This window comes from Rhyacophila brunnea, unplaced genomic scaffold (genome assembly GCF_057557595.1).
Source record: "Rhyacophila brunnea isolate RB1 unplaced genomic scaffold, BYU_Rbru_1.0 scaffold_8, whole genome shotgun sequence".
Classification (NCBI taxonomy): Eukaryota; Metazoa; Arthropoda; class Insecta; order Trichoptera; family Rhyacophilidae; genus Rhyacophila; species Rhyacophila brunnea.
In genome coordinates, this window is record NW_028233350.1 from 8,348,124 (window position 1) to 8,367,219 (window position 19,096).

Genomic DNA, 19,096 nt, shown 5'->3' on the forward strand with positions numbered 1-19,096 from the left:
TGTCTACTTTAATATAAGTGTTGAACGTGTGTAGGTATGTATTTTGTTAATGAATTATGTTAACACACCTTTTCAGCATTATGATAGTATCAATTGACTGACGTCATTTGCGGTGCGGTGCGACTTACATACCAATAATTTCACGTACAATTTAATCATAAGGGCAATTAACAGATGGTAACTGATAATATCTAATATATATCTAAACAAAGTTAAACAGTTACAATGTTTTTTTAATAAAATTTCAACATATTTAAAACACATACTTACATAATAATATTTTTCAACTTTTAATTACTTGTTCGGTTTTTTTTACTATTTCGGCAGTATTTCGATTTACTTGAAAAGTATTAATTTTTTACCATTATCACAATAGATCAGTATGACATAACTACCACAGAAATAAAAATAATAATACGTAGGTATATAAATATTTAATATTTTAAGCTAATTTAAGCAATGATTATTTGGTAATGAAAATTCCCGGTAAGTTTTTCGGTAAATATAATAACCAGGGTTATAAATTAGTTTGGAAATCCTAAATACAATCCCGAGTATGCTAGAATTAAAAAATAAATTGTATTTTTTTTATTGAAAGCACACGTCTTACTGTAGGTACCTATTCGCTTAATTGAAAAAAATATATTTAATACATTATAATCGATATCTGACACTGCCAAAATACCATATATAAGCATAAAGCATGCCTCCGACTCCATAGCTCTGATAAAAATGTCAAGAGTTAGGATAAGACAAATTTTGTGTATCTCATGTTAAAATATTAAAATATCCTATCTCAAATTTGTAGCTTTATCACGATCGATAACAGTAATAAAATGCATTATCATACATACGTAGGTACTAACATTTTCTCAGTATTATTTGGTATAACTACTTATGTTTACAAAAACATGTGTGTTTTAAATATCTGTTGATTTTAAATTAATTTTGTTAATAAGAATTCATATCTTGTCAACCGTAGTATAATAATGTACTACGATCAATTCATTTATACGCGATAGAGAAAGTTTTTGCAATAGCGAGTCATATTAAGAATCCCACTCACACTAACTTGTGGTAAGTGCTAAGTGGCAAAATGTGGTAACCTACTTGGCCGCGAATTCATCACAATCGAATAAATTGTTGTGACTGCAGTGCGCGTGCAACATATCGTAACTAACATTCAAGTAATATATTAGTTTAACAGTATTTTAAATCGACGGTCAGTAAATTTTAAATAGTTATTGCCAATAATATAAACATATTGACCACTTTTACAAAATACCAATTGGTTTACTTTAATGAAATTTTTTATTATGAGTCTATTTAATAATTGTTAACGTTTAATTTAGAAATATTATAATATGATGAATGTCGTGCCTGGGAACTTATACGTATGTAGTTCGCCGTATCACACTTCACCGTGAAATGTTGTATCGTAAATATATGACCGTATATTAAATATTGTCCAACCTCTTTGTGTCGTATAGTATACACATAAAATTCATGTTTAAATAAAACACGCTTCTTATCGGTTTACACTTTACAGGAAGCCAGCAGCAAACAAATTTTGAAAATAGTCAATATACTGAATTATTTGTTAGGTTAGGTTAGGTTGGGTTAGGTTTTCATTCTTGAGTTCATGAATTTTGCCAAAATCAGAGATAAAAATGGAATTAATTTTCATATTGAATCTAATAAAATTGGAGACCGTATACTCTACAGTCATCTCTTTCCGATAAGAAAGCTCTCGGTGACCTGTGCCACGGTGAAATGTTTTACGTACAATTTACTTGTAACCGTAGTTGAATGTACGTAGGAACAACGATTCACAAACGAACACTGTTACATGTATATAATAGTTAGCAACCTATTCGAGTTACTAGCTATTTCAACTAAACGATGGAAGTTGTTTCTTCGGCCTTGCCTTGCTTTCGTATTAAATACAGATACATACACTCATTTCTCGAAACATATTTTCATATGACGTATATGCATATTTAACATCAAAGTTGAAAATACAGACTTAGGTTGTATATAGATACATAGTAGATCTAATAAAATAAACTATAATTAGTAAGGAACAGCTTTTTACATGTTCTTCAAATAAAATATCGGCATTGTTTGTCTAAAACCTTGCAGCCAAAGTACCTACAATAATTCCGTAACTTTTGATTTAAATGATTCTAGAAAGATAGATAATAAAAACATATATCGATAAATTGTAAAAGCAAAGTTTAAGTTGCATTAAGAAAAAATTATACACGTAGTATTGCATTTATAATATTGTAATATTACTTACTATTTTAAATAAAAATATCTATAAGTAATATTTGAGATGAACTGACTATACTAGTACAAAAAGTCGGTTATGTATAGGTAGGTATGAATTATTATTTATCTATATTCTGTATACGATTTTTTCCTTGCGAGTTATTTAGTTAATTGCGGTTTAAAGACTGGCCGATGTATGGATTTAGAAATGATCTCATCTGATATCAGGTAAACCAACGTTTGGCTTAGGTGTACCTAACCACAAGAAGAAGATGGCCACTTAGCTAAATCGAAGAGTCGTGATTTTAAATTTAACAGTAATTTAATAAATAAAATTAAAAGAATATTTATTTTGTTCTACAAAAAAATAAGATTTATTTTATTAAACTATCATTATCTGAATAAGTGCATAATTTATTCATATTTGAAGAGAATTAATATGTAATGCCGCAAGAGGTCAACGTTTATCGCAAGTGTATTTAATTCATATCAAATAACTATAATTATTACTCAGTTGTTTATTTCTAGATTCAGATAGGTAAACACTTTAAATCTTATCAATTATCCAACATTCAAACTTGAATATCTTCTTATATTTTAATGAAAATACGCAGATTGTATTGCCCCCAGTGTTAGGAATAAGACGCAATAATAAATAGACGCAAAATAATCGATAAATGCCTTAAGAAATAAACAGTCATTAATAATATATTTTATTACTAAAATAAAGGTATATATATGTATATTAGGTTTCGTTTAATCGACAATGCATAATAAAAATGCATATTTTTCTCATTAAAATCTTAATAGCACTTCCTTATATAAGTTCAATAATAATAATTTATTTCTTCATTTAAAAAATAAAAAGGCAACCATGCATTTAAGCACATTATTTTGTTTTTAACATGTCTACTTGGTATTACAATGGAACATTTTGTGTTATTTTCTAGTCCATGACATAGTATTTTATTCGAAATCAATTTAATTTTAAACAATATTACCTAATGTTTAGCTTTATAAGATCTGTAGGTACAGTCCATCGGAAGATTTGTTATTAAAGTATAAATATCTCATGGTAGCAGAGGCGAAGGGTGGACGTAGGCAGTTAAGATCCGACATAAATAGTGCATACTAAACTATGTCAGTCAAACGAATTATTTTGTTTTCATTGAACTAATACTACAATGTGTAGATATTGTTTGTTAGTTTTTAAAATTCAATGGAACTCTGCCTAATTCAAACCATGTAAACAATAGTCAAAACATATTCGTTTATCTCTATAATATCTAAAATTATGCCATTAAACCATACTTCCATCATTTTAGATTTTTTATAGATGGAAGAGTATTATTTATCGATTATTGCTTGTTTTAGACATAGCTTAATTAATTAAAAAAAAACTAACTAACACCATCTGTAATACTTATGTATTTTTAATTCAACGGAAACAACTAAGTGTGACTTTAAAAATGTGCGCTATTTTGTCGTAACGTCCATAGCATGCGTAACTAAACTATAATGGTTAAGTGTAGGTAGGGTTTGTTTGAATTTTTAAAACTAACCAGCACCATCTGAAAATTGTATTCATAGTTCAAACGAAAACAAATAAGTATGACTGGCAATGTTTAGTGTGCACTATTTATGTCGAATCTTAACAGCCTACCTCCACCCCTAGCCACTGATTGGTAGTAGTATTTTCTTTATTAAACTCTCAGGCAATCCTAATGGATTTAAGTTTTATACTATTCCATTTGAGTGAATGAGTGAGTGATTCAAATTCCACCAAGTACCTTCAGTCGATAGTACCTATTAATATCTTAGTCAATCGTTTGTCAACCGATAACTAAGTACTGACTAGAGTTGAAGGAGATATGGTAGGTTTTCAGTCAGGCATGCAAATAAAAAAAAACACACAATCATCTTTATTATTTATTAATATTAAATCATTATAATATAGCATGTTCTACAGTCTACATCGTTAGTCGAAGCCTACTTTCACAAGATATGACATATTTTAATTACGTTATTACCAGACAGTTGGCATATTAAATAGAAAATTAATCATCTGCTTTTACCAACAGGCTGGGAGTACTCTATTCGCCCAATTGGAGATATGGAAAGCTGCCAGGCAAGAAAGTGGAAGTCTTGGAGAAGCCAGCATGAGCTGGACGACTGATCCTCAACAAAACTCAACGGTTTCAACGGCTTCTAGCAACGAGGAAGCCAGTGAAGGTGAGTCAATTGAATATAAAATAATATTTTTATTTTTTTTGAATCGGACATAGTTTATTGATGGCTTCAATGTAACTGATTATTTTGTTTGTGTTGTAAGTGTAATTGATTATTATCTAATGATATTATATACGCCTATTGATTGTATTATTAGTGATTGCTGTTTTTTTTACAAACTCATAATTTGTTTTTTATATTTTTTTATTCTGGTCCTTGACTAGGTAGGTGTTAAAGTTTTAACATACTTTATTGTACTAATTTATTATATAAGTTAGAATCAACTCATGGTCAGTGTGTATTTGCCTTTTGGTGAGTGCACATAGTGCCCGAAGATGCCGAAATGCGAAAGCCGGGTCGCAAAAAACGACTCAAATAAAATAGTACAAAACTTAAATCCATTAGAATTTTAATTCAAATTCCATCAAGTACCCTCCGGTCGACAATATTAATATCGTTGAAATATTATTATGTTATGCAATTCAGATAAGCTAAAAAAAAGCTTGCGAAATCGCCTGAAGCTTAATTATAAATTGCATGTTATTATAAAATATCTGAAAACTTTGTTTCAACTCACAATATTGTTATCACATACTTTTAATCAAAGATAGCTTTGATATATATACTTTATAATTATGTTATGTCTCATTTTTTTTTGTTTTAATTTGACGTGTTTCATGTCCGAATATATTAATTTGTATATTATAAAAAAATGAAAAAATCTACACCATTGTCATGTCATAATAACTATTTAAGTACCTAACAATCTGGTCGCAAGACTAATTTGATTGTTTTATTTTTATTTTAATGTCAGATTTTTTTTCTTACTAATATCTGGTTCGATCCACCTTCACTAATATCGTACGTGCGGTGAAAACTGTATTATATAATTCTATTAACGACATCAAGGTCTTTTTATTGATTGAAAGATATCGTTAAATGCCATAAAATGGACAGCAAATATTTTGAGTTAATTGTTTTCAATGTCATTTTTTAAGTACCTATATAATTAAAGGTATATATTGTAAGTCAAAAATACTGAAAACAATAGTAAGCGCAGTTGTAATAGAGCATAAGATACAAAATGCTGTTTTTAATAGTTTGCCGAGTGTACAAAAAAAACAAAACTACATTGTAAATAAATACATAATAGATAAAACTTGGATTATGAGGAATGTTCTATAATATATGTTATTACATCATTAATTACGGTCTTCCAATTTATTTGAGGGTTTTCTAGCTACAATCGAAGAAAATAAGCAAAAATTATAGCACTTTGGGGTCATATTTAATCAAAACTCATGTTTGGAAACTTTGAATCAATAATATAACATGTTTTTTAATAAGCCATTTCTTTTTATTCAACGAATGAGATACAGATTTGAAAATTTAACATTATACTGAATATACATAATTTGAAAACATCTCATGCATATACACACTAGAAAAAATCATTTTGTAGAAGCAAATACGACACCGTTAGTAATTAAGGAATTAATTATTGATACCTACCTTAATTTAATATACTAAAACCAATGACATTAATATGGACGAATCATCTAGAAAATAAAATGACATTCACTTTGTGTCGGGTCTGCCGGATGGCGAAATTCATATTTTAATATCGGTATCCTACGCTCAAATGAACATTCTGCTTGCAAGCGGTCTGGCGACACCGCTGGGTCTGCCCATACAAAATTTCTGACTGTCAGGTTTCGACTCCACCGTTATTATTGTGTTACAAAATGCCAATGTGCCTAGTTAAAAATTGTAAAAAAAAATCTACTAAACACTCCAAGAAAGATGGGATATCACTTTTCATGTGTTAGTATTATTTATTATTTATAAAATGCCATTTTAATTAATGCAATTGAATGACAGAAACCATTGGACAGTCGCCTGTGATGCGCTGTCTCACTTGCGTCTAATCTCCGAGAAGTCGTAAGTAACCGAGAATCTGTTTCTAACGCAATGAGTCATGACACTAATACGCCATTACAATAAAGGTTATATTACTATAAATTCTCGAAGCTTGTATCGCATAATGGAAACGGATACGTCATATGGTCACGTGACATCTACCTATACATCTGTGAATGACTTTCATGCACAATTTCTCGTGCGCGCCGGGTATGAAGTGAGTTGTCCATTTAATATGTCATTGACTAAAACCGATAACCATCATTATAACGCAATTCGATAAGCATTATATGTAACAACTTCTAGTTTTAATCGTCGTAGTTTGGTATGATTCCCGTAGCTTAATTGGAAAAGCATACTGGGGCAAATCCAGCAGATACAGGTTAAAATTTTTCAATCTACGTATAGTCAATATAATATCTATTTTTCAGATGTTTTAAGTTACCATTAGTTGTACACTTAGTAAAAAAAGTAATAAGATTTTTGTGCAGTGGTGTGAATCACCACTAAGTATCTAAACGCTGATTCTCTATGAAAGTATTAAAAATACGCTCTCCCAGTTTGTAGTGGATATTAATTTTATTTAAATATAATATATTTATATAGTATATATTATGATAGAAACGAGTTACTTGCAGACGGGTCAACTTGATAAATGACGAACCGACAATGGATTGTCGCTTGACTGAACGACGTACCGGGGAATCGCAAATAATCGCAGGTGTTTTCAAACAAAGTAACAGTTCATTGAGTTATAAATTCGATATTATCGTGAAATAACAATTTTAATTATTGATAACAGTTTATCACTTTCTAAATTACTGAATGTGACGTTATCGTAAATCGATTTGTAAAGATATAAAAAAACAATTTGGCAATCTTTCGCGACCAATTTTTATCTGTTTAGCCAGACTAAATATATCACCATTTTGACTCATATTACGAATTTCATTATCTTTCATAATGACTACGTACATGATCATACTTTGTTCTTTTAATAAGATAATTATTTGATTATTGCACAACAAGCTAAACACGCATGACATTTTTATAGGTACATTTATTTACCTGTTTATTTTTAGATTTTAATATAATATACATTCGATGTAGAAGAGGAAGAGAAACGCCTAAACGTTAGACGAATATTTAATTAATTTTTGTATTAATATCACAAAGTAAACATTCATAAAATCGCAATATTGACGAGGTACTATTAATATCTTCAGGCGCACCTTTTTACGAGGCTAATTAATAATATTCTCTCCACACCGTTTACATTTACACCGATTAACAGAAATAGATACAACTGTACCTGCTCATTAAATATTGAAACATTCTTTTTTTGTAGTACTTATTCCACTTTTAATCAATAAATTAGGACCGGTTTCGTCGGCCACAGAGGGACATTTTCAACTGAATGTCCTTCTGAGGCGGACGAAACCGGTCCTAATTTATTGATTAAAAGTGGAATAAGTACTACAACAAAAAAAATGCGTTTTATTAAATTAAAACAACAATACAATGCAGTTCCACCATGAATTGACAGTTCAAAAAATAAAAGAAATTGAAACATTCATCATATCATATACAATTTAAAGTATATATTGAATCTTGGGGGCGGTCCGGATCGCTTAACTACGCATTTATGCGCAAGCATCAATGTATTATACATTTGAATTTTTTATTATCCTAATATACATAATATATGATACTTTTTCAATTGGCAATATAATTCGACATGAATCTTTTTGGACTTTTCTTTTCGAAATATGATAGCTAGCCATTTGAATAAGATATTAAGTCCGTGACTAGGATCGTCAATCATCATATCAATAGAAAAGTATTGATTTGATACCAAAGTATCAGTCAAAACGCGTCGATACTTTTTTGTCGGCCCCACCCGTACTCATTCTAACTTCAAAGAAATATTATTTTAAAGACAACACGTGAATATGTCGGCTGCAAGCATTGTGCCACCAGGCCACCACGGTTTTTCGAAATTATCTATTCTTATCTATACTTGTAATCAATATTTCATATTAGACACTTTTTGTTACAACGCGATCTATAATTTAATCTGGCATCGATATGACTGGAAAACAATCATTGATTTTATAATTCTTACATTTTGTGGATATCAACAAGAAAAACCCGAAAAACAGTGACTTTATCTTTTTGCGTCGATCAAAATGCAAAACAAAGTTCAGTTTTTATAATGCATTATAAGATTAAATATATATTAGTAAACGGTTAAATCCGTCCACATTTTTGTCTTCTTCTACAAAAAAAAACAGTTTATTGAAGAGAACCTTCAAAGTGAAGATGTAGTTCAAATAAAATATGATACATTATTATATTGTAGTAGGTACTTATTTCATTCGGTTGTCAGTATCTCGTTAAAGCAAACGAAACCAGTACTGATGATTATATTTTTTTGTAAAATAAGCTCTACATATTATTGTGTTTTATTTTAATTATTAAATAGGTTGTAATACTAAAAGTTTATTAAAATTTCTCTTGAAATATTCCGAACGAATGTATTAACAGTGAGTAGGTATATAATGTACCAAATACAGTATTTCCATATACATACTTCAATTTTCCATAACAAGTTGTTATAATCTTTTTACTTAGTAATAAACTTTTCACATTGTCTTATTGCATTGTTAAATAAATGAGAATAATCTGTATTCTGTCAGAATCAATTAGAATTTAAATTCAAATTCCATCAAGTACCCTCAGTCGATAGTATCAAATTAGTTAAAGTTCTGATAACAATTTCATATAAACTTAGCTTTCCATTCATTCCTTTAAATGCTTTTGTATGGGAAGTTTTCCTTGGTATAGTTGTGTTCTTTTTTCAAAATGCGAATTCAAGTTGGTAATCCTGTCTTTTGCGTACTGAACGGAAATCATACTGCTGTAAATCGTAAGACAAATACAAACTTGGTATAAAAACTTCAATAGGCTGAAGATTGACCGCAAAACTGCCCGTTAGTTTTAAATATATAGTCTCTAATGTAAGATGTTATTATAGCCAGAAGGAATTATAGCCCATACAATAAAACGATACAGGTAAGTAGTTAGTTATTCGCAGTGTAACGGGTAATTTGTACTTAGATGGATCAGTACTTAATATTAGTCTTAATTTATTGTCGATTTTATGTGATGAATTTATACCAATTTATTGCAGTTAATCTAACCTTTAACCAAATATTTTTGATTATAAATAATGAGTTAATATTATAATAATTTTGTTATAATTCAATGTGGATCTTAGGTAAATATCCTTTTCTATACACCAGTGGCAAAGAGTGGAGGTAGGCTAGATCCAACATAAATAATGCATACTAAACTCGGTCAGACAAACGTATTTGCTTTCATTGAACAAAGACTACAATGCGTAGATAGTGTTTGTCAATTTTTAAAATTCAATCAAACTCTGCCTAATCCAGACCGTAGTAGATAATAGTCAAAAAATATTCGTTTATCTATAAAGAATCTAAAATTATGCCATTAAGTCATACATAATTTTAGATATTTTATTGATACATAGAAGATTATTATTTATCGATTATGGTTTGGTTTAGGCAAGTCTTAATGAATTTAAAAAAACCAACTGTAGGTAATATGTATTTTAATTCAACGAAAACAAATAAATATGACTGAAAAAGTGTGTACTATTTTGTCAGATCGGCCGTATCATACCCAAACTATTATGGTTTGGTTTAGGCAGGGTTTAATTAAATTGTAAAACTAACCAGCACCATCTGCAAATTGTATTCTTAGTTAAATGAAAACAAATAAGTGTGACTGACAAATTAATGTGCACTATTTATGTCGAATCTTAATAGCCTATCTCCACCCTTCGTCACTGCTATACACAGTATAATTAGTAATAATAAAATTATAACATGAAAAAAACTCAAACGTAAATTTCTGTATTCATATTTGATAAAGCTTATAATATGAGCGAAAGGCGTATTGTAAAATATTATTATGTTTGGTGAACACAAAGTAATAAATACATTTTATAAATTACCATGAATAAATGCTGAATTCATTGAAAATACCAAATTTATTTGACTATGTAAATACTTTAAAGCTTTTTGCCTTTACCGACTGAAAATTAAGATTAAACACTGACACTGGGTCAGATTAATCTACCCAAGGTTCTCTAGTCTCGGCATCGTTTCCAAGAATCCACAGACCTTGGAGTAGCTATTTCCTAACAGTTCTTCAGACTCATTCCATGTTGATGGCTTCTCGGGAAAGGCTGCATCAGGTTTTATGGGCGCAGCCTCTGCTGGCCAGGGGAATGCCGACTGACTCGTTCGTCTAGGGCTCGCGTTATATGGGGCACGTCGTCTCTATTTGACGAGTTAGTAGTCAGCAAGGCATCAACTCGATTCGTGGAATATTGTTACATGCTCGCCAGGTTATGTCGTCGGTTTACAAATTTATCCGGCGGATTACGGTGCTTCAATTAAAATTGTATTGAAATAAGTTTAATTCATACAATTTAAATAGTTATAATAATAAATCATATTGCATAATATACTAAACATACTCTTGTTATTAAAGTTCAACCCGCATAGGTTGCATTTCAATTGCTATTTTTATGATGTTTTCTATATTATGTATGCTCAATAATGAATGGTTTACTTAAAATCTTGTGTCATTAAAGATAAATGGTTTAATTAAAAAAATATATTAACAAGTAGAGAAAAAACCATCCAGGAATCAAAGTTGAGTATGGTCAAAAAAATATATAAAAATTGTTTCAACTCTCAATATTAACTGAGTTTGATTAATACCGCGGATCCATAACTATTACGATATTTCGCACCCTCGCAACTAAACCGCGACAAGTCCAAATTAACGTGTTTTGAGTTAATTACTACGTTTCATTGTCTATCATTCATAGTATATGTACCGAAAATCTCTAAGTCATCAAATTCAAGTCAAAACTTTATTCGATATCTAAACATATTTCAAAAACACAGTACAAAAACGCGATAGGTAAAAACTTCAAAGCTGATTTTCTCTGTTTTGACGTTTTTTGGATTGTGGCAGTATAGTTGCGATGGTGCGATTTTAGCGTGCGTAGTATTGCACCGGTTGCTTAACCGGTGAAGTACATTGCCCGGAGTGCGATAGTCCCGCTCCTAGAAATAATGGGAACTGAAATACCTAACGGGTAAGAAGAAGCAGGCAACCGATCTCGAGTAAGGAAGAATACGGGATAAATTTAAACACTTATCAAGAATACATCATAAGTTAAATACTGACAACTGCTCTCGGTTTATGCATTGACGCTCATGTAATATTGGCGTATTACACACACTATTTCACGTCTATAATGCGTGGTTAATTTTCATAGAACACTCACACATCCAAAACCCTGCTTTAAAATTTACTGTATTGGTATATAGCCTATCGGAATTCTATTTGTTACTTGTTTTGAATCCCGGTTTGTAGAAATATTTAAAAATATACATAATATTATATATTTCTGAAGTGTTTTAAATTATGTCCTATTGTCAACATACTGCAAAATATAAACAATCAATAGACAATTGTAAATACCTCCTTATGTATTATTAGTATTAAAATTATAGTAATATTGGCATAATTTTGGAAAACTTAAGGCAAATCTTATGTTATTTAGCAAATATAGTGATGCTGATGTAATGTGCACTGACGATGTAAGTATTTTTTCTCATGTTGATAGTAATTACTTTAGCGTGAGTAGTATGTTTTCTCTCAAACATATCTACGTATTTGCATATACAATATTCAGGTGTTCAAACAAACCGTATTTGTTTATTAAAGATTCATACGTTACCGGCCAGGTCAAATATTTATATTAAAAATAATCGAGTATATTGTTTATCTTCTTAAAAATTATTAAAAATAGATAAGTATTCTTATGTCATTTTCTGGATATCATATAATGTTGTTATTGTCTGGGGAAGAGTGTAATAAGAAACAGCATGGGTGTCCGGTGATTGGTAATAATCTCATGTAAAAGTTTCATGTGATATTTTAAAAAATGTTACGGAGAAAGGGTTCTCGTATAAAAAAACATACGTTTGCATGAGAATATTTTACGCTATATTAAGAGACGTATAATATTAATTGATCTTGATAGGACGGAGTCACGTTAGTGTAGCACGAATATCTCATCACCAGGCCAAAGGGCGAGCGATAAACTTTAAAAAATAAAAAAAATTCTACCGATAACATTCAATAGTCATCGGTTTATTTTACTTTATATTTCTGTCATTTATTTATTTACCATTAAAAAAACCAATTACTTACCATTAAAAAAAATTAAGCACCATTATTATACGCAAGATTTTTTATCAATAAAATTGCAAATAATTGATATAGTAAACTATTTCTTTTATTCAACGAAAAAAACACAAGATTTGAAAATGTAACATTCTATAATAATTGAATATACATTGTAACGCAATTTGATATGCATTTTATGTATCATTAATTAAAATTATCTGCTGTAAAATTGGTGCGTTGCTCATCAGGTGGCCATTAGATATACTTAGCATGTTATTTAAATCTGGTAATTAAATATTAATTAAAAGGTCCGAAGCGAATGGGATAATTATTATAATGCCCGTATCTTAATTGGAAAAGCACACTGGTGCGAATCCAGCAGTTGCAGGTTCAAGTCCCGTAGGGTGTCGTATTTTTTTCTAAAAAAAGTTTTTTTTCTAGTGGGTTTATGCATAAGCTGATTTCATATTATGTATATTTGATTCATGCATTCAATTTAACTTATATTTGCGTAAAGGTGCATTGGTGTTCTGAAATAAATACTATTTGTATATGGATCCAAATAATGGTTATCAATAAGTACTGTTGTTAATTTTCTTCCATCTATTCATTAAATTATATGAATTGGATCATTTATTATAAGTGATTATTTTCAAAAATTTCAAAGATTTACTTGCTCCGTTTGGAGTGAAAACTTTGAAAATGTATTTAATTTACTAAAACTTGTAATATTCCCATATATTTTAGTATTACTAAGTGGTGTATTATGTGTTTCACAATATAAATATTCAGGATGGTGTATAGTAGTATTGTACAGTAAGTCATCTAAATCTCATAAAGGAAACACTTTACCATGAAATAATATCAATACCTTTTGATATTTCTATAAAATTTATCGATCACTAAGTATTTACTACATATAAATCAATACATATGGTTAATTGAGTACCTTGGTATCAAAGTGGGACATAAGCCATTTACAAAATTTTACAGGAGACTGACAAACATGTGTGAAAAGTGACCGTTTTTCATATAACATACCAACTTTAAACTCAAAAATCTCTATGAAAACTACCGTTTTTGATACTTTTAGTGGATTTTTTGAAAAGTGCATCACTTGCACTACCATAATCAATTAAAACATGAATTTAGCGGGAGGTGGCGTATGTCCCACTTTGATACCAAGGTACTCAATTATCATCATCACCTATAGTCGATCTTCTGGACGAAGGCCTCCCTTAACATCTAATCAATACCAAGTCATAAATGTTATTAAATTTTCATTAATGTTGTATTTACATTGTAATGTATCGAGCAAACGCTGACTCTCTTGAAAAGATTTTATGTGAACGTTTTAACCACAACATAAAGATATATTAAGGTAACAAGAAATGAAAATATAATTAATATTAAATTCTACAGGTTTGTACCTGTAAAACCTGTAGAATTTAATATTAATTATATTTTCATTTCTTGTAAAATGGAATTCTACCAAGTAAATTCTAACTCTATTAATATATTTTAAGGTATTATTTTAATAGAATTTAATGTTTGTAGATCTAAAATAGATTAAATCACTATAAATAATTACAAGATAAAAAGAACTTTTTATGTACAACGTTTTTAAATTTTCTGTTGAATCATATAAACTTGACTTGACTAGCTTAAACGATCAAAAAAATTTGTACTTGATAGAAATAATATTGAAATGTCATTTTGATTTCCATAGTAACGCACGTATATATTAATAATTTAGTTGATAGGACCCCAGACCCCTAGCAACCAATAATAGTGGATTGGATTACGGATTTCTTCCGAAATAACTTTTCATACAAAACAGAATTAACTGAAAATCAATTCAATTCTACTTAAATATGGCTAAAAGTATTAAACAGATGCAATGGCATCATGTTCTGATAAATTCTAAAAATTTCAAATGTCTAGCTAGTTGGGAAGTTAGTTAAAAATCGATTGCAAGATTTGTACCGGACAAACAACCACCGGACAAATAAGAATACGAGCTAATAAAAACGTTCTAAAAATTAATAACGACATAGACGAAACCCTTCGGTATTATATGGATCTCATCAAATAAGTCGCCATTGGAAAACGTGTAAAGTGATCTTAATTATATCTGGCTAGTAATATGGTTTAATGGTGAACAACTTATTCAATCAGTGAACCTAGATTAGAATAGATGCAATATTGCGTAGATGTTCGACTTTAGTATTACGAGTGCATAATAAACCTTGGAAAGAGAATGGCAATAGTCTATAGTTTGATTAATTGGTCTCTTAACTGCGCTTACATAAATCGGTTACTGAGCAACTATGGCATACCTGATATAATAAGTATTGTACCTGAGCAGTAAACTCCAAAGTATACCAATAAAATAGTACACATTAATAAATAATAATTACAAACAGGAATCTGAATGCAATACATGCATATGATATAAACAAGGAACTGTTATGTACATGGAATTTATTACTCAAAAATATCAAATAAATGTTTATTATTCTGTTAGATTTGGGTAATAAACAGTGTATGTAATGGTTTGCTATCTTTTATCTATAATCAATGCTGAAAAAAAAACAATAAAACCTTACCGCATATTTGAGAATACTGATTGATTACTTTATATAAATCCAAAAGTCAAATTATTTATAGGAGAGAAAAAACATCTGAATCTTTCTATAAAATCTTTTTAAGATGAATATACTTATTTTGCTTTATGTATATACTACTGTTTAACTACTTTGGATATCCAGTCATGTTGTAATGTTAAAAAGAATATATATGTATATATACATTATTCATTGAAAATGCATAACTTTATAAAGCCCTAAAACTCAACGTAAAAACTCGTAAAAATCGACTGAGTATGCTTTGAATCTTTACATCTCTCGCATGCCGGACAAGTGCATTAGCAATTAAGCACTCAAACTATATCCATACTAATATTTTGTAATACCTACGCATATTTTTTTTTAAATTAATTGCAAAATGCATTTGGTACCTATGTATTGTTATTAATTTATCGCGAGAATAGAATGGCATTAAAATGTCGACTGTGCTCCTTATGTAGGGTAACTTTTTACGCCGAAGTACTTAACTGTTATTCTAGGATGGTATAGTTTTTGTTGAATTTTTGTAGTTATATTAGAGTTAAAATTAATTTAATATTCCTTTACAAAGTTGATTTTATCACAGATTTGCATACCTAATGTGTTATTTCAATCATTATTACGCAAGTTTTATATGAAAAATATTACACTAAACAAATAAATTTATCTAGCATTTTGTTGAATAAGCTTGTACAAACGTAAATATTATTTATTATTTGTTTGTATTCAGTAGATTAATAAACATTTACATAAAAAAACAGTGTAGCTTCTAGGAATAAGTTTAATTAATTAATTAACACGTTAATAATATAATTACTATTTAGATATTTCACTTACAACAGTAAATTTAATCACAGGATGTGTTCTATGTTCGGTATCGGCGTATTGCCTAGACTTGGTTTAACACATCTGGGTATCTATTCTATACACAAAGCGGCTATCGAGGAAAGTTTATCATATTTTATGTATTGAAGTTTTGAAATTGTTACAATAAGTTAGACATCTGAACTGACAAAACTGTTAATCTCGCTCTAAAAGTTAACACAGCAATGATATGTAGTGTTAAAACATAGCACTTTTTGACAGTTCAGCACATCTATTATATATACAAGACTGCTATCGGCGGCTATCGAAGGTAATTTATGTATTGAGGTTTTATAATTGTTACAATAAGTTAGCCGTCTAAACTGTCTGTTCTCGCTCTAAAAGTTAACACAGCCAAGAGAGGTGCTGTTAAAACATAGCACTTTTTGACAGTTCAGACGGTTCACTCATTGTAACAATTGACCACCTCAGTACATTAATATGATAAACTACCCTCGATAGCCGCCGATATCTGCAGATAGCAGCCTTGTATATGGAATAGATGCGCGGACGGTTAACTTATTGTAACAAATAACCGCCTCAATACATAAATATTATAAACTACCATATAGAATAGATGCGCTGATCCTACATTATATATTGTAAACAGATATAAATAATAGAAAGTCTTGTATAGAAACATTAAAAAACAATATCGATAATTTTTCTTAAAATCACAAATTAAAACCAATTCTTCATTTTTTAATAAAACAATATTTTTAATGTTTTCAACAGAAGAGGAAGATGAAGATTTGGCTGCCAAGAACGGAAGCCCATCAACACCAGTAGCGACAGCTGGTGTAGCAAAGGCTCCTACCAAACAGGGCGGCTCCCACATTCACCTTTGGCAATTCTTGAAAGAACTCCTTGCGTCACCTCAGCTGCACGGATCGGCTATCCGTTGGCTGGACAGAGGTAAATAGCTCTTTCTACACATTTCTAAAATTTTACAGTGGCAATAACTTCTATTAAATGGGCCAATGCAATAATTATAGTACTTCCTGTCCCAAACCGATTTTATGGAGTCAACAACATCTTGATTGCCTCCATTTTACAAATATAACTTTTTCAGTGTCTTCTTTTTATACCTTTCCTAATAAATTAACCATCAAAAAAATAATATGACTAAACTGTTTTAAAACTACACTTACCCAGTATTATTTTTATGTATCCATACAGCTGTTTGAACTTTCCCTATCTCTACAAATAAATTTTATCTTATCGTGTTCGCTCCCACTCACCTTTACATATATTTTGGATTCACTTATCTTTATTTTAGATATATATATAGGTATATGTTATTTTTACATATATCCAAAAGGGGTAACTAACATTTTGATAATTTATTAATTTTATTGTATTAACCTTCAATTCATGGTGGAAATGCATTTTATTGAAGTTATACCTCTTTTGGCGCGTTTGGGAAAACAGATCAGAGAGTATTTTTGGCGTGTGACGAAGTTGCGCGCGCCGATGCAACACATAATTTATTATTATGATTATATTCATTTCGGTCTCAAGGGTACATGCGCATGCTCATAGTTTCATTTAGTTAGTCGTTCAATACAACCAAGTAAACAGCACGTGTTGTAAACATAACCAATATTGTATCATAATAAATATATATGTTTATAAACAAATTTCTGGACACTTACATTCTACACTGTTCATAAAACTTTATTTATATTGGATTTTATATTTATTTTTCATTGTAAAGACTTTTATTATCTCATTCGCTGCTGACTAGATAATCATTTTTTAATTACCACCTTTAAAATCCACGTTAATTACATCAATCGGCCGCCTGGTCATTACGCGCCAGGTGCGTCTTCAGCGTCCAAAGTCTTAATTTAATAAAACGCAAATTTTATAGTACTTTTTCCACTTTTATTAATTAAATATGGACCGGTTTCGTATGCCTGGCTTAAAAATTTCCCTCAGAGGCAGGCGAAACCGGTCCAGATTTATTTAATAAAAGTGGAAAAAGTACTAATTATAAAATTTGCGTTTTATTAAATTAAATTAATAATACATTTTGATAAATGACAGATTTTTTTTCAAGACATTTCGCATTGCAGATTCGTGAGTAGCAATTTTACACCTGAGTCACCAAAAGAGACAGTAAAAATGGCGGGTTACTAATTATTATATTACGTATTGTATGGAAAATATTTTATTTTCAGAATTTTAAAATATCACATGGGCATAATTTTTATCGGTGGTGATGAGTCAACTAACACAAGTGCGCTGGTAACCAAGTTGTGGTAATGTGACAACTGGTCCTAATTCATTTTTTTAATTATGTATCACTTGTCATTTAATCCTCAGTTACCTACCATGCTTTATATACATGTTTAGATTTGGCAACTTCTGCCTGGAATGAAAAAAAAAACTCGTATCTTGGCACAATCATTTTAATTTGAGATAAGGGAGATTACACCTCGCGCCAGACAATTGCGCGTAATTTTACTTTCATTGATTAATTAATTATCACACAATGAGTTTGCCAGTTTTTTGTAATATTCAAATAAATTAAACTGATAGGGAATAAGTAAAGTACCTAATAATCGGTGAGCAATATGAAGGGAAAATATAAAATAATTACTAACATTTCGAAATAAACTTAGACCAAAAAAAAAAATAGTTTATTATAAAAAAAAAATCAATCTTTACGGCCTATCCACACGATAGGCAGCATCTCTTAAAATTACAATATTTCTCCTAGGATGCTGTGTGAGATAGAGTATACGTTTTGTAACTTTGCACTTTTAGCGCTTTTTACTACACTGATACGTCTCTTTGCCTGATAACCTCGCATAAAATCAGATCAAATGATATTCACGGTACAGTTCTGTTATGAGGAATACAGCGGAAAACACATT

At 29.8% G+C, this 19,096-nt stretch overlaps 1 protein-coding gene across 2 annotated transcripts in view; it reads left to right on the top strand.

Moving 5' to 3' along the window:
- The window catches only part of LOC147063879 (DNA-binding protein D-ETS-4-like), a 79,016-nt gene that overhangs the window by 55,301 nt on the left and 4,619 nt on the right, over positions 1-19,096 (top strand). For both annotated transcript variants that reach the window (XM_085959296.1, XM_085959297.1), the window contains exons 4-5: positions 4,356-4,506; positions 16,950-17,129. In XM_085959296.1, the coding sequence (XP_085815422.1) occupies positions 4,356-4,506; positions 16,950-17,129 (331 nt within the window). The remainder of the gene's footprint in view (positions 1-4,355; positions 4,507-16,949; positions 17,130-19,096) is intronic.